Raw genomic sequence first — 23,849 nt, 5'->3', positions numbered from 1 at the left:
AGCTAGCTGTGCACGCACTCTGTGTGTGTGTGTGTGTGTGTGTGTATGTATGTTTCTGTAAAGTTTTATCATATATGTAGCTGTGTGTAACCACCACCACAGGCAATGTACAGAACTGTTTCATCACCACAAGCAATACTTTCTTGTAATATTACTTCATAGCCACATACCTGCACTCTGCATCTGTAACCCCTGGCAACCAGTGATCTGCCCTTCATCTTTATAGTATTGATATTTCAAGACTGTTACACAAATGGAACCATAGAGTATGTAGCCTTTTGAGACTGGCATTTTCCACTCAGTATAATTTCCTTGAGATCCATCCAAATTGAATGTATCACTAATTTGTTTCTTTTTATTGTTATTTCATGGTATTAGATCTACCACAGTTTGTTTAACCATTCACCCACTGAAGGACATTTGGGTTGTTTCCAGGTTTTACAAATCAAGCTACCATGAACATTCATGTGCAGGTTTTTGCATGAATATGTTTCATTTCATAAATACCCGAGTGTATTTTTTTCTTAATTATCATTTAGGTTTATCCTTTAAAGTTTATTCTGAGGCAGTTATTTTCATACTTTATTTGTGACAGATCATTATTCCTTCTAATATTTTAAAGCTATGCCTACTTCAGCAAACAGTGATTTGAATTCAAGTTAATGTTTTTAAGGAGTATATATAGCCTATATGAAAAGGCAGAAATAGATTCAAAATTAAGCAGCTATGGTTGCCATCTTCAGTAACTAAGGTAAGATTACTTTTTGTTTTTAAGTGGCATGGATTGAAATCAAAAGTCTCTTGACGTGGCCTGTCAGGCTAGGTATGATCTAACTTGTGTATACCTTTTCTCCCTAATTTTGTGTCCGTTATTATGTACCAGCCACATAGTATTCTTTTTCTTGTGCTAGGCTCTGTCTTTCTTTAAGGACTTGATCATGCTAATCATTTCCTGTCTCCGTTTCTGCTTACACTTTTGCCTAACTCTTACTCAGGAGATTTCCTTAATGAGGCATTCTGTGACTGCTCCCCTTCCCCCAATATAAACTTAGTTACCATCTTTCTTCTCTTAAAGTGCCTCGTTGTTTTCATTTAGAAAAGAGCCAGGACTCTGGAATATTAAGAGCAGGGACTCTGGAATCGGAACTTGGGCAAGTTACTTAACCTTTATATGCCTCCGTTTTTATTATTTTATTATTTATTTATTTATTTTATTTTTTGAGGAAGATTAGCCCTGAGCTAACAACCTTGCCCATCTTCCTCTACTTTATATGTTTCACCTACCACAGCATGGTTTGCCAAGTGGTACCGTGTCTGCACCTGGGACCCGAACCGGCGAACCCCGGGCCGCCAAAGTGGAACATGTACTCTTAACCACTGTGCCACTGGGTCGGCCCCCGTTTTTATTATTTTAAAATGAAGATAATAGTAGTACCTATTTCATAGGATAAGGATTAAATGAATTAAGATATGTAAATATGAAGTAAATTAATGTAAATTAATGTGAAATTGAATATGCAAATCCCTTAGAACAACTCCAGGCATATATTAAGTGCTAAGTATCATCTGTTATTGTTTGTGTTGTTATGGAATTTATCACAATATGTAATTATATGTTACATGGGATTATTCATACTATCACTCCTACTGGATTCTCTAAGTTCCATGAGGATATTGGATATAAACCATGTCTGTTTTTTTGTGGGTTTTTTAAACCATTTTATACTCAACAACTGTTATCTGTCAGGTCCTATTCTAAGTGTTAGAAACTAAGTGCATGATGGTGAATACATAAAGATTTGCTTATTTAAAAATCAGGAAATCACATAAACAAGAAAAAGGAAATTAGTCACTTAAAAATTTAATCACCCAGTGATAAGCATACTTAATATTATCAGATACTCTTAAAGAGAAGCTAAACTACTTCCTTAAATCCAGGCACTTTAATATTCTGATTGAAAGTGTTCCATTTTCATTTTAAGTCGAGTTTTCTTTTGTGTTCATGTGTAATAGTTAATTGTGTTAAAACATTTGAGAAACCTATCTTTTTACATCCCTATTTTCTGCACCTCCCCCTCCCCAATTAGATTTCTTAAACAACAATAAAAGTCTCTTATAGTACAAAATAAAGTTTCTCTTAATCATTTCTAATAGGTACTTTTAAAGTCAGTCACCTATCATATATTCTGGTCATAGGAAATCACTATCTAGTTAATATCCCACAACTTTCTAAACCAAGAAACAAAGTAAAGAAAGAAAACAGTAAAAATGCTGTTTTGAGAGTTTAAGATTTAATTAAAGAGTTTTTTGCTGTTTGGAATCGTTATCTTGGAGATTATACTGTAACACACAAAGTCATTTGATTCTGTATTTCCATTAAGTTTCTACCTCAGGATGTAGTTGCTGATATATTTTCTTTTTAATAATCTGTGTTTCATAGAAAGTTTACTTTTGTGTAACTGCAATTATTAAATGTCATAAACCCCACTTAAAATTTAAAAATCCATTTCTCCTAATGAAACATTAACTGATAATGACAGAATTTAAAGAACTAAAAATTTTTTCATTTTGTATCCAGAAAGGATATCGCATTTGATGTTGTGAAAACCTACATTTTATGATTAGTTCATTGAATGTGAACTTTTTAATTTAGAAAAATATGCATCCTTAATTTGTATACTTATATCCTATCAAATGGCTTAGTGGAAGAGTCTGGTGGAAATCATAAAAAGGTTATTGTAGATAATATGAATTAGAAATCACTTTTTTTGTTTATTTATTACTTCTTTCTTTATAAAATTAACTATTTAAAATAATTTTGAAATTTAGCTCCTTAGTATGAAGCTGTTTTTTATTGGTTTAAATTGACTTTTAAAAAGTTTTTCTTCCCTGAAAAGCCATCCCAATAGCTTTTGTTCATATTCATTAGTCATGTTATTTAATGGTTATATTTGGTTCTCTTGAATCCTTTTGTGGGTTTTTTAAGCCAGTTACAGAAATAGAGCCTGAGAGAAACATGGTATCTTAGTCCATTTGGGCTGCTATAGCAGAAAACCATAGACTAGATGGCTTATAAACTACAGAAATTTATTTCTCACAGTTCTGGAGGCTGGGAAGTCCAAGATCAAGGTGTGGGCAGATTCACTGTCTTGTGAGAACCCACTTCCTGGTTCATAGTCTTCTTGCTGTCTTCACATGGCAGAAGGGGCAAGGGAGCTCTCTGGAGACTCTTTTATGAGAGCATTAATCCCATTCATGAGGACGCCACCCACCCTTGTGACCTGATCACCTCCCAAAGGCCCCACCTCTAAAAATCATTATGTTGGGAATTAGGTTTCAACATACAGATTTTGAGGGGACACAAACATTCAGTCTGTAGCACATGATTTAGCAGTAATGGGTCTGAAAAAAAGAAAGCTTTAATTAATATTGACCTCAGTATGAGACATGACATTTTGCACCCAACAAAAAAAATTCCCTTAAAAAACCCCAGGGGGCCAGCTGGTGGCGTGGTGGTTAAGTTGGCACACTCCACTTTAGTGGCCTGGGGTTTGTGGGTTCAGATCCCCAGCACAGACTTACATACTGCTCATCAAGCCATGCTGTGGCATCGTCCCACACACACACACACACACAAATAGAGGAAGATTGGCACAGATGTTAGCTCAGGGCCAAACCCCCCCCCCCGAAAAAAAAAAACACACCCAAAATGTTATTGAAAACTTTAAGTACATGATAGGTAAACAGAAAAGTATAATGAATGCCCAAAACCCATCACCCAGCTTCAACAATAATCAACATGTTGTCATTTTAGTTTCATCTGTTCCTCCACCCATTCTCTAACCACTGCTCAATTATTATCATTATTACTTTTACAGTTTTTTGGAGTGGTAATATATATATTGAAAAAAAGAAATCCTTACTTTACAATTTTGACAAATGGGTACACACATGTAACCAATATCCCTTCATGATATAGAACATTTTCATCACACCAGAAAGTGTCTGCATGCCCCTTTATAGTCAAACCCTACCACCACCCAACCACCACCACCACCATAAAAGAATAAATTGATAAATTGGACTTTGTCAAAATTTGAAAAGATATTTTTAAGAGAATGAAAAGACAAGCAAAAGACTAGGATAAGATATTTGCAAAATATATATCTAATAAAGAACTTTTATCTAAAGCATATAAATCATACTCTGAAAAGTCAGTAGTAAGATTGTCAACTGCTGCTCTCTAGGCCTGTACTTGCTGAGATGTTGAGTAGGCGGTTGGATGTGTGAGTCTAGTGTACAAGGGCACAAGTAAAAGTAGGAAATATAAATTTGGGAGTCATCAGCATACAGGTGCTATTTTTGAAATCATTAACTTGAATGAAAACAATAGACTGAGGACAGGAAGATGAGAAGGAACAAAAGTAGAATTCAGAAATGGCCAATGTAGTAGGAAAAACCAGGAGAATATATTATTCTGGAAAACAAAGAATTGTTCAAACAGGAAAGAATGATCAACTGTGTTGACTGCTAGGTCAAATCAGATGAGATCTGAGGCTTGTCTGTTGAATTTAGCAACGTAGATGCCATTACTAAACCATGACAAGACACCTGGTGGAATGGTGAGATTAAAACACATAGAGTGTGGTTTGAAGAGAAAGCAGGAGGGGCTGGCCCTGTGGCCTAGCAGTTAGGTCCAGCACACTCCCGCTTCAGCATCCTGGGTTCGCTTCCCCAGCCCAGACCTACCCCACTTGTCAGCAGCCATGCTGTGGTGATGACCCACTTACAAAACAGAGGAGGATTGGCACAGCTGTTAGCTCAGGACACATCTTCATCAAGCAAAGAGGAAGATTGGCAACAGATGTTAGCTCAGGGCAAATCTTCCTCAGCAAAAAAGAAAAGAAAGAAAGAAAAAAGTAGATGAAGAATTAAAGATGAATATAGACAACTGAAGGAATTTTGCTGTGAAAGGGAGCAAAAAAATTAAGCAATTGTTGGAGAGGGATCTAGGGGTCAATATAAGGGTTTTGTTTTGTTTTTGTGGGAGTAGGGAGTAGTTACCAGCATATAGATATTTATATACTGATTGAAATGATTCAATAAGAGGGAAAATTGATGCAGGAGGAAGAGAGTTGCTGGAATGATGTCTCTGAATAGATTAGGGCAGAAAAGGAATAGATAGTGAAGATTATGCATAAGTGATCTGTTTTTGCATATCTTCTATGTATATCCTTTCTCTGTTAGTCTTTTAGGTGCTTTAAATAATGATCTTAACCTGTTGAATTGGAAGAATTTCCTAAAGTATCTGACACATTCCATTTGTTCTTCTACTGAGTTGTCTTAAAGAAATCATTGTTCCTAGGGACTGTGTCACATAATGAGGATCAAGAATCAAAGTAGCCAGAGTTTCTTAAAAAGATTCTTAGGGCAGCCAAATTCCAAATAGCTAATAGAACTGAGATGGCTGGTAAGACTATTGCATACATTTATAATTTAATATTAATGTAGAAGTCTTGGTGTATTCAGGCTTTTCTTATATTTTATATGAATCCCAAAAAAGTCTGCCTGTGTGTGTTTCACAAAAAAAAGTTACAAACTTCAAGATCTCTTGCTTTCTAATAGTATTGAATAATCAGTACAGAAGAATCTGGCCACCCTTTGATGGACTAGTGAAAAAAATGTGAATTTCAAATTTTTACAATAGTTGAAAGTGTGCCCTCTTGTGGATTGTTCAGTAATTTTACATAAAAGCATTTTCTCTTACATTTCAGATTAATTAATTGTGTATCATCAAATGTATTATGGTCAAAAGCTGAGACCTGCATCTCACTATTACAATTCTTTAAGACTTAACCCTCATTTAGAAAGAAATAACATTGCGATTGTTTGATTTTGCATTTCTGTTACCATTGTATGCAGTCTCCTGGTATAAGATACAGTCTCACCCTTTATTGGGAGCTTGAGATAGGCTGTTTCTTTTGCAGTGGAAAAGAAGGTGAGAAATAAAACTTTGGTGTGGAGAGGTGCACTAGGAACCCAAATAACTCATAACAGCACCTGGAAATTTCCTCCATGCCCTCTCTGTAAAAAATATAGTAATAATAATTAATAATAAAATTCCAGGGCTCAGGACTATTTTTTCGTGATGCAGCTTGCATTTTTGCATATTTTGTTATGATTAGACATTGTGTAACTACTCTCCAGGCCTCTACAAGTCAATTCAATTGTAATAATCAACTGGGACCCTTTAAAGTGATATGAGCTTCTGTTAATGTTGGTTCATCTAAAAATCTGTGTGAAATAAATGGTAAGGACAAGGAAGAAAATCAATTTTAGAGATATATAAAATTTTACTAATTGTTTTACTTCTCAGTGAACATACACATTCTATAAACTGCTTTTGAGACACCCTAAATTTCAACCTGATTTACTTATTGATGACTTTTCTTTCTCTTCATAATAGTACTCAATAATATAAATATACCCTTCTATTACATATTACATATATTCTGATATAGCTACATTATTGAAACGCACACACATAACACACGTCACTGGTAGCCAGCCTGGTGGTTGCAGGGAACTCAAGGTTCTAAAAGCAAAACGTGTGTTCAAAGAGAGCTTTAGAGTTTTGTTTTATTTCGCATTTTTCTTATTTAATGGGAAATAATTTAAGACTATAGGAAAGCAGAAATATTTTAAAGAAGTGATCATTTTTCACAGTGTAGTTGATTGGGAACTGTTTGTTTTTGAGCTAGGATTTGAGGAAGATCTTTTAGAAGTGTCTTAAACAGAACGTGAAAAAATTTGTTCTTGAATAGTAGGCAGCAAAAAGGAATCTGAAGATAGCTTGAGTAAAGTGAAAGGATTCTGCTGGAGAGGTGCCACACTCTAGGGAGTCACTGTTTTACCTGTGTAAAATAGTAGATAGTACAACATAAATCAGTTATGTACTTAATTATCTAGCTATTCAGGATTTATATTCTACCTGTTTCCCCAATGTAATTGAGGCAGCTTATATTAATAAATATAATATAAACTGAGAGAATAAAAAATACAGTTTTAAGCTTTCCCTCCTTCCCCACTGAAAAAAAAATTTAACATTACCAAGGAAGAAAAGTGTTAATTGGCTAAATATTCCACATATATAAAATTTTGTTTTTTTCAAAATAATAGTAGTAATCACACAAGGTAGCAACATAGTGTAAAGAATAGTGAACTGGAAATCCAAACATTTGTATTCTAATCTTGACTAGGTCAATTACTGGCTGTGAGACCTTGAACAAACATTTAGCTTCTCTGAGAAACAATTTCCTTCACCTTTTATTGGTTTATCTTTCTGTGAAAGCAATGTAGATGTTTTCCAGTTTTATGTCCTTCAGATATGCATGAGAATGTAAGATTTGGTTAGAAAGACTTGAGTTCAGATCCCAGCTATGCTATGTGCTATCTGTGAAGCCACAAAGCATTTAGGCTCTGAGCTTTCATTTTTGCATCTATGAAACAGAGATAATCTTCACAATCCTCCTACTTAGCTGTGGTTAAGGAATGTCCGGCACACAAGAAGTGCTAGAAATAATTTCCCCTACAATGTTACTTTGTCTCTTGCCTATCTCATATGTTGTTATAATTTGACCGTTATCAATCCTCTATAGATCACTTCCATATCTATAGCTGTAGTTCTGACCACTTTACTCAGTTCCAGAATTTCTAACTTCCTACTTTAAACATCTCTGACTAGATATTACATTGGCATTTTAATCTGAGTCCAAAATCAGACCACCATTACATGTCAGTACTGCAGTATTCTTCCAACAACCTTCTGCCTCCATTCTCTCTCTCTCTACCACTCCATCTTCCTTATCCACCTCTTACATTAGTCTTATGGAAAGCTTAAGTTCAGCGGTATCAAGGATATGAAAAAAAGTTCATCATTTCATAACAAACTCCTTTGCAGATTCCAGTTCACCTTTCTGGCCTTATGTTCTGGGCAAAGTGTTTACGAATGCATCCTGCATATTCTATTAGTCTTTAGCATCTAACACAGTGAGTGCTTTCATACAGTAGATTCTTAACATAGATTTTATACATAATTATTTAAATATCCCAGAGAAACCAGAGTACGTATAGCAGCAACTATTAGAAGACTCATTTAATGTTTTTCATTTTTATATCATTGTTTTTCTGAATCATAAAGTAGTATTCTAATAGTTTAAAAAATGCCTAAGCAATGCAGGTATAAATACTACAGTGATGAGAATTCCCTAAAATCCCAGAATAAATCCTACCCCCTAACCATTGTTAGTGGTTTAAAAATATATCCTTAAAGAACCTTTATCCATGTCTAGACTATCATTTGTATAAAAATGTATTTTAAACACAAATGGGCTTGAACTGTACACAATGATATTATTTTTAGTTAGCAATATATCTTCTATATCTTTTCGTAAATTTTAAGAATCTTTGTCATTGTTTTTTAAATAAATTTGATGCAGATTGTGGAGGGATTAAAATTTGGAGTAGTAACAGTAAAATTGGGTTTAGATTTTAATTCACTGATTCTTTCCCTTTTCTCCCTGCTGGAAGACATACCCCCTTTACAACATTCCCATGGCCAAAGTCAAATTTCCAAGGGTAGGGACTATTTCCATCTTGTTAACCACTACACTTTGCTTGCCTAGCGTAGTGTCCGACACAGTGACACAAAATAAGTATTATTGGCTGCATCATCGTGAAGGGCTAAATACTATAGAAATGTAGTGTGTTCTTTGGGGTATCATTTATAACTCAAGGAGTATGTATATGAGGTTGCATGAACTATTAACCTCATGTGACATTTTAAAACTTTTAATCATCAAGTAAAAGGAAAATGCTTCAGTTATGTCAAAAAAAAGATGAGGCAGATTTTTCTGGAGAACAGCACAAAGTAGAATTTAAAGGAATTTCAGTTATTAAATTAAGGCGGACTGAATAGTTGTTGTGTTCATTTCAATTCAATAGTTGCTGAAATAGTTACATTTCGTATACATTTATCTCATCACTGATATATTCACAAATAGAGGAAATAAGGGGTTTGTGCTTGACAAGATTTATTTATTGTTATTATGCCAATTTTGAGAAGAGAAATTATGAACTTAATATAAAAAGTACCAGAGTGTTTCCTTATTCGTTATAATCTTTTGTCCAAGACTGATTTTCTTCAAATCTGTACTACTCTATAGCCCAGATCAAGAATAGAGTAAGAGAGTACTTGAGGTACCATAGACGTGTAAACTGAGTACAAGATGTGGTTATAAAGTAGGGAGTCTGATTCCATAAAGCCATAGTACCTTACTTTTTAGTTACATAGTGTAGTTTACTGAACAGCATTCATTTAAATTCGATGTTTCACTAAAGCTGTAAAATGATATTAGAAAAAGAATGAAACATATCTGCATATATGAAAGATTTCTGAGATAACATACATGACAAAAGCAAGATGGAGAACAGTGTATAATAGCAGCTCATATTTATTGAACCCTTCCTATATGCCCAGAACAGTTCCAAGTACATTACATGTATTAACTCATTTCATCCTTACAACACAATTAGAAAGAATAATATTACCTGCCTTGTAATTCAGAGATGGGGAAACTGAGGTACAAAAAGATTCAGTAACTTTTCCAAGGTTACATAGTAAGTAAAGAAGCTTGGATTCAAACCCAGGCAGGCTCTTCTCTTTCTTCCTTGGCTGTATATTGTGACTGTTTCCTTTCCTCACATCTGTGTTGATTGTACAACATGATTTTTAATTGATGCATAGTAATCTTTCATGGGTGTAGCATCATTTATTATACCAATAATGTTAAACAAATAATATTGGTGTACATTTTAGTTGTTATGTAAAATGTATATGTGCCAGACAGCCTGAGTTTGACTCCTGCTGTATGACCTTAGGCAAGTTACTTATCCTCTCTGTATGTCATTTTTCCTCATAAAATAAAACTGAAGTATTAGTACCTCTGTGTCATCGAAGGATTAAATGAGAGTACATTCAAAGTGTTCATAACCAATTTTTATTACCTAGTAGTGCTAAATAAATGTTACTTATCATTTCCACTAGTTTTTCAGTACTAAAAAAGTGAAGTTGTTGAGACAAGATTATACATAATTTTTGCCTATAGAGTACAAATTGGCCATCCAGGAAAGTTATCTACCATCAGGCTATGACAGTGCCTTTTATTCCAAATCCATCCCAATTTGAATATTATTATTAGAACTTCTACCAGTACTGTTGTATTTGCATTTCTTTTGTTTGCATGAGGAAATTATAAATTTTGGAGTGAAATTAAATGAACAAAGAATGAGAGTCTTTAAAGATCTTGGCAAGTGCTTTGAAGTTCCCTTTAGACTCATTATAATGGGCTGAAATGAGAACTTACTATAATGACTTCCACTAATTAAGCATTATTTTAATTAAACCTCAAGCTATCCTAAAATTAGTTTATAAATATCTTACTCAACTTTTTTTGTTTGATTTAATTCTTAGTATTATAACAGTTAGATTTTTTTCTGCTTTTTATTGCTGGTATTTATTTCAGCTACCTTATCATTTAAGTAATGGTAGGTGGGCATGCTGGGACTATTATGCATATTCGTAATACTGTGGTGAAATATATACTGGAATTTCAAATAAAAATTTGCAATAGATCTTTCATAAGCAGGGATTATTTGTACTGAAAAGACCCCCTTTCCCTAATTGACCTATATTTCTCCTCTGTTCTCCTAAATCTTTGTTTTCCAGTTAGCGGTAGCACTGTTAACTTTCTGGATCACTTACTATTGTGCCAAGTAGTATGTCAAGTGATTTACATACACTATTTTATTTCATTCTCATCCCCACTTATGAGGTGGGCTACTTTCTTCGCTCTTCCATTTCTTTGAATCAACAACTTTTCTAACTGCTTTGCCTTGGTGACCCCCAATTAGAAAGACATTTTACCTAGACTCACAAAGTATTGTGCAATGTACCCGTATGTTTCTATTGCCTCCATCCCTTGCAGTGTTGATCTCAACCCACCAGATTTATTTTCTAATCCACTAATCGGTCCATTCACAGATTTTAAGTAAAGTACTTGCCTTAAGTGACAGCTCTGAAGCACTCATAATCTTCTTTCCTATTTGGTTACTACTTCCTTCTGGATACATTGTTCCCCGGAGATAATGACTTTCAGCTTCAGTTTCTGCAGTTTCATGAAAGACAGTACTTTCACAGAGCCAGGTGGACCAAACATTGCCTAATCCAGAGCCAGAAATGCCACGTCTAATCAGTTAGGGGTGTATATATTCACTTTTAGAATTTTAAGAATGCTGTTTCTTGATGGACTCTGGTCACCTTCCAGCATAAGGCAGCAATATTTCCACAGATTATTCATATTCATCAAAATCTATGACTTTAGCTAAAATTGTAAGTCCATGTCTACCAAATTCTTCTGTTCTTCAAAATCTTGGATTCCAATGAAATCAGCATTGTTCAGCAGTGAGGTGTAAATATGTTTGTCAGTAGTCCTCTATTCAATCCATACTTAAGGCACTTTAAACCAAACAAGCTTAACTTGTTACATCACTAAGAAAAGCACAATCTTGTGGTTAGGTTTATTAATCTTCTAATTCATATGTGGTAACTAATTATGTACATCTTTTTTTTTTTTTTACTTTTTATTAAGATTATGATAGTTTACAACCTTGTGAAATTTCAGTTGTACGTTATTGTCAGAAATGTAGGTGCACGACTTCACCTTTGTGCCCACCCCCCATCTCCCCTTTCCCCTGGTAACCACCAATCAGTTCTCTTTGTCTACATGTTTAACTTCCACCTGTGAGTGGAGTCATACAGAGTTCATCTTTCTTTATCTGGCTTATTTCACTTAACATAATACCCTCAAGGTCCATCCATGTTGTTGTGAATGGGGCGGTTTTATCCTTTTTTATGGCTGAGTAGTAGTCCGTTGTGTGTGTGTGTGTGTGTGTGTGTGTGTGCGCGCGTGCGTGCATGTGCCATATCTTCGTTGTGTGTGTGTGTGTGTGTGCCATATCTTCTTTATCCAATCATCAGTTGATGGGCACTTAGGTTGTTTCCACACCTTGGCTATTGTAAATAATGGTGCAATGAACATAGGAGTGCATGGGACTTTTGGAATTGTTGATTTCAAGTTCTTTGGATAGATACCCAGTAGTGGCATGGCTGGGTCATATGGTATTTCTATTTTTAATTTTTTGAGAAATCTCCATACTGTTTTCCATAGTGGCTGCACTAGTTTGCATTCCCACCAGCAGTGTATGAGGGTTCCTTTTTCTCCACAACCTCTCCAACATTTGTCACTTTTTGTTTTGGTTATTTTTGCCATTCTAACAGGTGTAAGATGATATCTTAGTGTAGTTTTGATTTGCATTTCCCTGATGATTAGTGATCTTTTCACGTGTCTATTAGACAGATTAGATTAGATTAGAGCATCTTTTCATGTGTCTGTTGCCATCCGTATATCTTCTCTGGAGAAATGTCTGTTCATGTTGTACATCATTTTTAGACTAAAAAACTCCATCCTAGGGTTGGGTCTGCTTTACATGTTACTCACCTGGGATTTACGAAAATAGAATAAAGTCAGGTAACCCACAGTAGAACCCTCTAGCGTATTTTCCTTTAGGGGTTCCTAGCCCCTGAATTAAACAATTAAACATGGTCTCTTGTTAGTTAATCTGCTACTGAGTATGGCAATTTACTTGTACAACAGTGAATTGTATATGAATAACAAGGTGTTTTTGTGCTGTTCTGTACATTATTTGCATACAGTGGTTTTTTTCAACCAATTACTAAGCGTAAATGGAAACTTTCTTATTAGCCTAAAGGTAGAAAAAATGCATTGTATTTTGGTGATCTCTATCAGGTTTTAAATTCTGATTTTTGTTTTTTTAGTGCTTGATATGACTGCTAAATATGCAGTGTTTCTTTAAATTTTTTTAGTGATTGTTAAAGAATCAAATTAATAACTTCAAAGAGTAAAGTCCACAGTGTAGCAAAAGGACAAATACAGGATAGCAAATTGCATCTTTCCTATACTATTTTCTGTGCCGTTTCCTTTCATTGGGCTTCTACCAGCAAATTATGTCAGTCAGTCATCAAAGGAAAGCAGTATTTTTTCCTTGGCCGGCAGCTAGAAAAGTACATATAAAGATCTTTAAACTGTAAAGGAAAAAGGAAAAAACACCAACAAATGATTACCAAAAAGACAGGATAGTTGTTACCTCTAGATGGAACTAGAGTGCCAGCCTTCTGGATCGTGGTTCTTTGGATACTTACTTTATAACTCTGTTAAACCGTACATTACATGTTTTATGAACTTTTGTCAATATACCATATATTTATAATAAAAGTATTTGAGGAAAAAGAAAATTCTTAATTTTAACTACCTGTATACTTCTATCTTCAAAAAAAATACTTGTTTGCAAAGGTGCCTTAGGATATATGAGTAAGGGGGGTCTGGTGATATATCATTTCACTGTTTTGGAGTTTACAACCTCAAAAAAAGAAACACTTAAACTGTTTAAACTGAAAATTACAATTCAGTTTTCTATTTTAGTACTATGTCTTAGATATTTGATGTGAAGTAGACTTTTCTTTGCTGAGAAGTTTATGAAGTTATTTAATAAAGGCATATCTTTGATTAAGGTGCACATTATTAAAATGTTGTATTATATACTTCAGAAAAAGTTCTTACACAAGAACTGTTAGAGGAAAGATAAATATCCCACAAAAGCCACATGTTGAAATTAAGATGAGAAAAATTTGAGGACATTGAACAGAAAAATGGAAAAGGTGTTCAGAAATTTTGCAGAATGTGTATATAACATACACATGCACACTGAATTACATCATAATAAGAATGAGTATTTAAATCTATTAAATTGTTGTATAGGAACATTAAAATGTTAACAACACATGCCTTTCTCTGTCCTTTGTGTGGCTATGTATTGAGTATGTGATTGATTACTATTAAGAAGCAAGTCGTAATAGTTGGGAAGACAAGGTAAGTACATAAAGATTAAGTAATTATACAAGGATGAAACAAGACAAGCTTCAGAGAATATCACAAAGGAATATATAAGTATTTACAAAAGAACATTGGGCAATAAATGTTATTAGTTCAGGGTAGTTTAAGGTAGGATGGCTTTTGGCTGAATTTGTCTGAGGTTTCATAAAGTAGTGGGAACTTGCCCTAGATCTTGAAGAATTACAAGATTTGGATTAAAATACACATGGGGCTACCTAGATAGGGAAATATATAAGGCATAAATAAAAATGAGAAAACACAGGTGAATTCAAGAGAATCTGATCAGCTTGGTTGGCGAGGATGGTTAATGTAGGAGAATAGTGAGCGACAGCTAGAAAGGCAAGTTGAAGCATTTTAATGTGTTTATAATGTGGAAAAGAATTACAGTGCTTGTCAAAATTGAGTATCCCTGTCTAGTAGTACAGCCTCCTGGTTACACAGACTCTTGAACCAGATTGCTTGGGTTCTGATCTTTGCTCCACAAGTTGTTTTAAACTCCCGTAAGTTAATTTCCTCAGCAGGAAAATGCAGAAAATAATAGTACCTACCCTACTTGGTTGTTGGTGAGGAGTAAATGAATTAATATATCCAAAGTACTTTGCAGTGCCTAACATATGGTAAGTAGTGTGTGAATGGTGGCTATTATTGTTATATAGGTTTGAACAAACAAGAAAAGCAGAAAATTTTTTTTATAAGTATTTCCCTAATTATAATATATTTAACATATTTTACAAATAATTGTTTTTTGTTGCAGTGTTTGGGAAATGGAAAGTAATGACAGCTGGCACCTGAACTAAGTACTTTTATAGGCAACACCATTCCAGAACTTCAGGATGAATGGGGATATGCCCCATGTCCCCATCACTACTCTTGCGGGGATTGCTAGTCTCACAGACCGTAAGTTTGGTTAATTTATCTAATATATGTGTTATATTGTTTAAAGGTCTTACATGATAAAGGGATAAATCCAAAAGTAAGGACAAAGAAGATGAGACAAAGCATTAAGAAAACTCAAAACTGAAGAAGCATGGGTTTGCATATAGGAACTAATATAGATTATAAAACACATTTATAGAAATGGTAACTGAAACTCCCCTTCAAAGAAGAAAATTTGATAGCCCGACTTAATCTAATATCTTAGGCATGTTTATTTTGGATGTCATATTCAGTATTCTGTTGGAGTTTGTCATAGATGTCAGAAGCCTATTTTACTCTCAACACTTAACGTTTAAAGAACACTGTCCTTCTTTTGAGACTTACTTGGTGTAACACAATTTTTTAGGGACTCATTCTTTTGGTAGGCAACTCTAATCTTTAGTCCCTGGGTAATGGTGCCAAAAGGTACCCAGAATGTTAGTCCCTATGTCTTCCTACCTGAATAAATAAAGGGAAAAAAAAAATAAGAGAAGGAAGGATAGAAGGTGAGGAGATGACATACTCTGCTTTGTACAGTCACAAAGTAACTTCATGATGTTGTTTGGAGTGCTGCAATTTCCTACAACATCAAAGAATCATAGAAATTCAGTATTAGAAGAGAGCATTATGGAAGATTTAGGGCTTTATAATAAAGGAGCTATGAGAACGTAACTTCAAGAAATGTTTTTATCTGTGTTCAGTGTCCCCCAAATACTATTTTTATGCTGTTATTAATTTCCAGCTAGTTTTAGTGGGGGTAAAATAGATAACAATCTGCAGCTTTGAGGGTAGGAAACTAGCATGGCTAGTTTAAGAAGTCTGAGATAATAAGAAAGTAGCTGGTCGTGTTAGGGTAGTTCAGGTAAGAAAACTTGAAACTGTCTTTAGTTTTTATCATCACTTTGTTGTCTGTAAGGCATAAACTCGTAATACGTAGGAGTGCAAAATCAGATATACTACCAGGGGTTTCTTTTTGTTTGTCCTCCTCATTATCTCAGGTGTACCTCATATTTTAAAAGTTTGTCTGCCCAGTAAACCCTATTTATTAAGTAGTAATTTATTCCCTGTGTTTTTATTAACAAAAAACTTATTACCCATTGGAGCTGAGCAGCATGATAGGTATACTGTGTAAGTGATTAGAAATTAAGCCAAAAACAAAGATTTAGATAAATGAACACGTTTCCATTATGTGAAGAGACATTAAATAGCTGAATTTAAACTACTGTAAAACATTTATGTCCTTTTGTTTCCTGTTAGAATAGAATGGAGGAGAAAACTATTTAGGAATTTGTAACTTATAGCAAAACTCTTTAGATATTCTTCTTCCTCCAGAATCCTCTTCTATGAATGTTTTCTTGCTAAAGTGAGCTTTTAATTTTTATATGTACTTAAGCTTTTAAAAAACATATTACTTGTCTATCTGGTGAAGAGTTAGGTATTGTTACTTGGTTTATGTGAGAGTACTAGTGATTCTGATAAATCTTATAAGCAAAAATAAATAAGATTAGTTAATGTATTCTCAATTCTTAGAAGTTACTTAGTTTTAACCTTACCTTTTTGGCAATTCACTAATTAAATTAGTAAAAATTTAAGATATGAAAAGTCAGCATGAATATAAAGGAGCTGAGTTTTATTCTTAGAGAGCAGTATAATTTTTTATGGTCCAAGTGATGTTTTGGGGGTTTTTAGAGTTGATTGAGGTTTGTTGAGGGAGAGGAGGAATACCTTTTAATAGTTTGTCACATTGATACTTATAACTTATTTTTAATCCCGAAATATATGTAAGCACTAAAGAGACTTCTTACAGTCACTCAATTTCTAATAATCTGATTTTATTCCAAATAGTCCTGAACCAACTGCCTCTACCATCCCCTTTACCTGCTACAACTACAAAGAGCCTTCTCTTTAATGCAAGAATAGCAGAAGAGGTGAACTGCCTTTTGGCCTGTAGGGATGATAATTTGGTTTCACAGCTTGTCCATAGCCTCAACCAGGTATCAACAGATCACATGTAAGTACAGTCTAAAATAAAGTGAAAAGCTTTGATCTTACTAAGAGAATCAGTATCCCTGGTTTAAGTTTCTATTTCAAGAAAACTTAAATACATAGTTTGTTTTTAATATATATCAATATCCAAGTGAGAATAGAGCTTTACTATGATGAGATACTAATGAAATTTAAATAGGCCCTAGCTATTTTGAGATGGTAGTTCTGACCCATGTAGTTCTATGAAGATCTTTTCAACTCTTTTGGAATAATCATGGGATCCATCAAGATGGATCTGTTTAGAGGTTTAAAATTGTTCCTGAAGCTATCCCCCTTTTTCCTGGTATTGCTAAAATGGTTAGAATTCCTGGGCAGTAGGGACTATGCTGCTGGCTTTATTTGGAGTAGGCCCACATGCTTTTCATGAGAAGTATAACAAGAACTCAAGGGCTAACTCCATGAAAGGCTACTACAGAATTTGGGACTAATTTTTCCCAGGATATACAATCTGAATATATAAATGCGTGTTTTCACACAATAGGCTTTTAAAAATAATATAAACAAATTATATAACTTATTTAGAAAATTTTGCATGAGTAAACTTTTTAAATTTTACCTTTTAGTATAAAAGCAGTACATACTTGTTATACATTTATAACAAGTTAAATCTCTCATCCTTATCCCTTCACATCCCAGTACACAGTGGTACTCATGTATCTTTTCATTTAATTGTTTTTTTTAATTTTAAAATTCATTATAGAGGGAAATGAGGATAAAGCACATTATCATGGAGAGGTCTTTGCCATTAAATGCAGTATATACTTTGGAAGCATTTTTAAAACTGATGACTTTAGGGTGGAATACTTACTAAATGAATTGTCTGATGGAGAAACTGAGAAACGATTGGTTAAAATAAGAATGAACTATAATGCTAATATTTTGTCACTCCAGAAATTCAACAACGTCTAAATATTACATCACTTCTTATGCCTGTACATACTTAGTCAACAGTTTTCACCAAATATTTAAAGAGATAAAGGAAATAGCACATATATAGTTATGATTTATTTTATGGAGAGCTGCTTTAAGGTTGCTCCCAGAAATTTATTGAATCTTATCATTGGACACCATCTTTATAAATCTTTCTTATTAGATTTAATGAGTGGAACAGTGACTTGTAAAATGTAAAATTAGAAACACTGCCTATATTTAATTTTATCATTTATTTTCCATAGTTGTGAATTTACTTTGCTACTTACTTTCGAGTTTATTGAAAATGGGAACTGTCCTTAACCATTTGCTGGGTTTCTTATCCCCCTGGTGACTTTATTTGAGAAAAGCATGTAAGATGGAAAAATTATATAACCTCTGGGTCTTGTCTTAACCAATGTTGCAACAGTATTTCATTCTGAGGACATTCTCAAAAAGGCAGACTTACTTATATTTAGATGTAATGGAGAAAATATGTTCCAAGTCCAAATATCAGCTTCTGTGCATAATTATCACCTCTGTACCCTTCCATTATTTTGAATAGTTTAGAGTAGACTCTATCTTCTACCTTGAAACTAATGTGAACATTCTTAAATAAATTCATAGTTCCATAAAATAATGTTTTGGGCTTTTTTTTCTCTTTGAAATAAAATGGAAAAGAAAAGTTGTCCTTAGAAGAGCTCCCCTCTGTCATTTTTGGTATTTGCTATTTCTTCCAGTAGCATCTTCAAAAATCCATGAAATTGTTAGACATACTTGTGTGATTTATTTTTGTACCATAAGTCTTCTTGATTTTCTGCCTCAGCTTTTTCTGAATTTCACTAGTGAATTGTTATCTAACTAATGTAGAATACGGAGTTCTTAGTTAATCACTATTTTAATTTTTGATATTTATTTTTTCAATGCCAGAGAGTTGAAAGATAACCTTGGCAGTGATGATCCAGAAGGCGACATACCAGTCTTGTTGCAGGCCGTCCTGGCAAGGAGTCCTAACGTTTTCAGGGAGAAAAGTATGCAGAACAGATATGTACAAAGTGGTGAGGTTCTTCATAATTGAATTTCATAGTATATTTTTTTATATACCTTGAGTCAAGTCAAGAACAGGAAGGAAACTAGATGGATGTTAATATTCTTATAGTTTAATATATAACTAAATTTCTTGGGAATTGGACAGAGCTTAAAGTGTATTTTGTTAGATATTTCAGAATGTATTTGTTTACTCAAAGAACTTTAAAGGAATTTTTTTAGAAAATCATAGAATTGATATGAAAAGTCTTTTCATTAATCAAATGATAAAAATATTTGCAGAGCTTTTCAACATGCCATACGTGTATGAATAATTATACCAGGTATTAGCTTTAGTACTGATGGTGATTACATTCATGGTTTTATAGTAATTGGTTTAATAGTTCTGTTGCCTTATCAACAGAAAAATAGGTTTATAATAAGTATTATTAAGGGGAAAAAATCCATTTATAATGAGTATCTAAAAATCATAAAAATATGATATCCAACACAGATATAATTTTTAAGTAGTGAAAGAGAACCTTTGAATTGGGAGCATTGTTCTGATCTGAAGCTTACTGATCTGGCAAGCCCAAGTATTTACTTGGCTCTCAAGATTAAAATAGAAGGGAATAGTTTAGACAACTCAGGAAGGTCCAACTTCGTTAATGATTAACTGCATTCAAGAATATTGCCAGATTATTGGCAGTACCTCTGTTCCATTTATTTCCTAGTTTTGTTTTTTAATAGTGTTACTCTGTTGGTTTTGTGTATTTGCATGTGAATTCTGTTTTTAAAGCAGTTGCATAGTTACTATCCATTCCCCAGCGTGAATCCATGGAAATACCTATGCCCAACTCACCTTTCAGCAAATTGAAGGCAGATGTTTAGGACAAAACTGAATCATCACCAGAACTAATAAGCTAGATTGCAGTAGTAGGAGACAGATAGGAATGGGTGAAAGGAAAACTAGAATTACACATGCTCTGGAAGAATGATGGAATGAAGGAAAAGATGGAGAGATTGTTGATTGGAAGAAAGACTAATAGGATAAGAGCATTAAGTGTAGAATAATGTAAGTATAAGATTGAATAAAGCAAGTCTTCCAAGGCTATTTATACTACATTTTGTAAATTCTATTTTTAAATATTTAATTTGAGAGTGAATGACTCCAGTGAAAAACTTTTAGAGTACATTATTTACCTTTCAGTCAGATATTTTGTGTTTTATACTACATATACTTATTTCTTAGTACAAAATGTTTGATTTCTTCATATCCTACTTTTAAGAAATATAAACTAGCATTTAAAGATTTGATTCATTGGATGTTGTGATTTTTTTCCTAAGTATTTTTTTGCTGGTGATATCTGGCTTTAAAATTTAAAAGAGTGATTCTTGGTTGCTAAACGTAAATGTGGAGAAAATCTAATAATGTGCAAATCACTTTATTCATAGTTCTTTGGAACTTTGAGATAATCAGAAAGGACTATTAGAATTTCATTTGGCCCTTTTATTTATAAAGCCATTGCTTTCAAACTAGAAATTCTAGCTTGTCTCAGTGATTGCTGTTAATTCAGTGGGAATTTTTTTTTCTCATAGAGTATTGCCCTCCCTCTCAAAAAAAGAATCCAGCAACAATAATTATAGTATTTAAATTATTAAGCTATGGAACATATGATTTACTGTTGAATTTGAGTTGGAAGAGAAAGCTCAGAAGTTGAAATCTAGACTATATACAAGAGATAACACGCTATTAGTGTTAGACTTTGAGGTGATTTTTGAGCCCTCATCTAATTCAACCGCTGTCTTAGTGCTAGAATCCCTTCTGTAGTATTCCTGACAAATGAACGTATAGCTTCTGTTTGAATGTTTCTGGTGAAACTCACTTTTCATATCAACTGCAGGAAATGAAATTTGGGAATATAATGTGATGCTTGAAGCTGCCCAAAAGATTGGCTATACATATTATAGGAAAGTTCAGGGGTAATCATAGATTTTATCTTTGATTTAAAAATGTCTAAATAACTGAATTTTTCTGCATCTCCTGTATAACAAAATGCTATTTATGTAACAATTGAAGGAACAATGTCTAGCTTGAAAAGAAATGTGAGAATCTGAAAGCTATCCTTACATTTTCATTCGTTAATCAAATATTCATTTAATCCTTACTATATGTCAAAGAATTATTGTGGAAGAAAGAAAAGGAACATTCTATTGTCCATCAAAAGACTTTTAGATGGAAATTGCAGCAGCTGAAACTTTGGCCCCCAAATAAAATACTTTTTAAAACCTAGGTCTGAATCACAATGAAACACATAGCACTGTAAAATTAGGCTGCTAATGACAGGAGATGTATGTGATAAAGTATTCCTTGTAATAAAAAAAAAATTACCCAAAGGCCTATTGTAGAAGGAAGTATGTATTTGGTCAGGGGTTAGATAAAATGATTTCTAAAAGTTCTTTTCAATTCTAAGGCTAAATGGTAGGACATTAAGTATAAAAGTAAAATTTAAAAGAAAATTTAATCTTTATCTCTGGTCCTGGGTTAGTTATATGGTAAAAGAATGTTTTGGTAAAATTGGTGTACTTGAAATTTACAGTTAGTCTGTTTTGCTATTCAAAATGAACATGTTGGTCAAAAAAAAAAAGAACAAAACTTTTGAATTTTTGTAGAACAACAATTGATTTAAATCATCTAAATGATACTTTATAATTAAAAGAAAATCACATTTACCATTTCTGTGTGTTGTGTAGGAATGATGATGTCTCAATATAAACTTTCTCAGAATTCCATGCACAGTAGTCCTGCATCTTCCAATTATCAACAAACCACTATCTCACATAGCCCCTCCAGGTAATATAGAAAAATTTCATTTTATTAAATATTGTTTTCTGTGATGAATATGCTTGTGAATATACAGTGTATACATACATTTAGGTAATGATGAATTATATGCAGTTAAAAAGTTGAAGTGTTTAGCCTTAAATAGTAACCCACGTGAGCATTTGCTTTAAAATGTTATGTGTGGAAATGCTCTAATTACTAATTGAAGTAGCTATCATCTTAGTAACTTAATTTCATACAGACTAAACAATGTGTTAAAATAAACAATGAGTTTGAGATAAATAAGAAAATTTATAGAGTAGAATTTAGGGAGCATGGCTTTATATATCTTAAACAGGTGGATACTTCTTTGTAAATAAAAAAAAACGAATTACCCTCAGTTTTTACAAACTGTTTAGTGTAACTCTGAGCTTATGAGTCGTGAATGACTTTTGTATGTTAAATGGCTGTTTTTCAAAATTTCTCCGCATGGACTTTATTTTCTACAGATTAGAGTTTGGAGAATTTTATGACAGTGAAATTTTAAGGAATAGCATGTTTGTTTTATTTCCTGATATTGTTTATTTGGATTTTGGGTTTTAGCCGGTTTGTGCCACCACAGACAAGCTCTGGGAACAGATTTATGCCACAACAAAATAGCCCAGTGCCTAGTCCATATGCCCCACAAAGCCCTGCAGGATACATGCCATATTCCCATCCTTCAAGTTATACAACACATCCACAGATGCAGCAAGGTAAGAAAGTTATTGTTTATTTACAGGATGCCTGTAATTCCAAGAAAATTCACTTATTTTCCTTTTATAATTTTTAAAAATCAAGCTAAAATACTATACTATATACTTATTTGTCAGTAAACACTTCTTTTAAGATACGGCTTAAATCATTAAAAACATTACATTTATCTTTTGAAAGTTCATCATTTGGAAAGTAAAAGGATAGTGTCATTTGACTCTTTAGATTAGGTTATTATACACCTGAGTATATGTAGTTATGACATTAGGAACTGCTTCTTTTAATTGGGCTTTCTTCTTACAGTAGCACTAAATCAAAGAATTATGTTTTAATTGGTGAAGTATATATAGTGTGAAAAATTTACTATAAAACAGGTACAGTACTAGTAGAGGAAAGTGAATAATCTTAGAAGCAAAAATTTCTCGGGTTAGATTACTAGTTCTCACTTGAAGTCAAATGTTGATAATATTATGTCTTTTTAAGGTTATATTGCCTTGGGATGATACTGTCATGACTTCTAAATTATTTATTTTTTATAACTATAAGTTTATTTGTATTTTTTTGAAAAATTTTACAACAAAGTGCAAAAGATAATATGACAAACATATACATGTTTTTATCCTCCATAATTAACAGCAAATTCTTAACATTTGCAGTCGGTCATTAGTTCCTATGTGTATTCTTATTTTTTATTATGCCTAGAGTCAAAACTTCCTTCGTTTAGAAACTTTTTAACTTATAAACTTTTAGCTTAGTCATCTGTCAAAGCAACCAATTTCTGGTTTCCCAAAGCTTGATAATGAAATACTAGGTTGAGACTATTTCATACACTAACTCAAGGAAAAACTAGGAGTCAAATCACACATTTGGGATGGACTTCTCCAAAATTATGGAATTTAGTGTGAGTGCTGAACATAAGCCTGTATGTATATATTTAGGCTCTTGATGCTTATGAAGTATTAGTATGCTCTGGCACACAAAGATGTGAGGAACATTTTAAGTGTAATTAATAAGAGGAAAAATCTTACAAGGACACATTTGTGTCTTACGGAAATGTCCATATTTACATAAGTATATGTAGGAAAGAACGTAAAGTTCTACCCTAAATACTGTTGATGTTTTTTTAACAAGATAAACTTAACTTTTTCACAAGAATAAGTTGAATTCACAAAATCAAAAGAGAAATAGAGTTGGAGATTCTGTTTAGTAATGAGTTATTTCTTGGAAGTTCTCAGATACTTGAGGAACTGAAAACGTTGCTCAGATTAGCCCTACCAAGATTTTAA

The 23,849-nt window shown here is 33.2% G+C and overlaps 1 protein-coding gene across 5 annotated transcripts in view; it reads left to right on the top strand.

Moving 5' to 3' along the window:
- The window catches only part of NIPBL (NIPBL cohesin loading factor), a 195,015-nt gene that overhangs the window by 70,514 nt on the left and 100,652 nt on the right, over nt 1-23,849 (top strand). For all 5 annotated transcript variants that reach the window (XM_070245908.1, XM_014734903.3, XM_070245909.1 and 2 more), the window contains exons 2-6: nt 14,845-14,987; nt 16,851-17,016; nt 18,891-19,018; nt 21,741-21,840; nt 22,414-22,565. In XM_070245908.1, coding sequence (XP_070102009.1) covers nt 14,924-14,987; nt 16,851-17,016; nt 18,891-19,018; nt 21,741-21,840; nt 22,414-22,565 — 610 coding nt within the window. In that variant the 5' untranslated portion in view covers nt 14,845-14,923. The remainder of the gene's footprint in view (nt 1-14,844; nt 14,988-16,850; nt 17,017-18,890; nt 19,019-21,740; nt 21,841-22,413; nt 22,566-23,849) is intronic.

The sequence above is a fragment of the Equus caballus genome, chromosome 21 (genome assembly GCF_041296265.1).
Source record: "Equus caballus isolate H_3958 breed thoroughbred chromosome 21, TB-T2T, whole genome shotgun sequence".
NCBI classification, from domain to species: domain Eukaryota; kingdom Metazoa; phylum Chordata; class Mammalia; order Perissodactyla; family Equidae; genus Equus; species Equus caballus.
The sequence above is the reverse complement of the archived record's forward strand: the minus strand, read 5'-3'. Positions and strand labels throughout refer to the sequence as shown.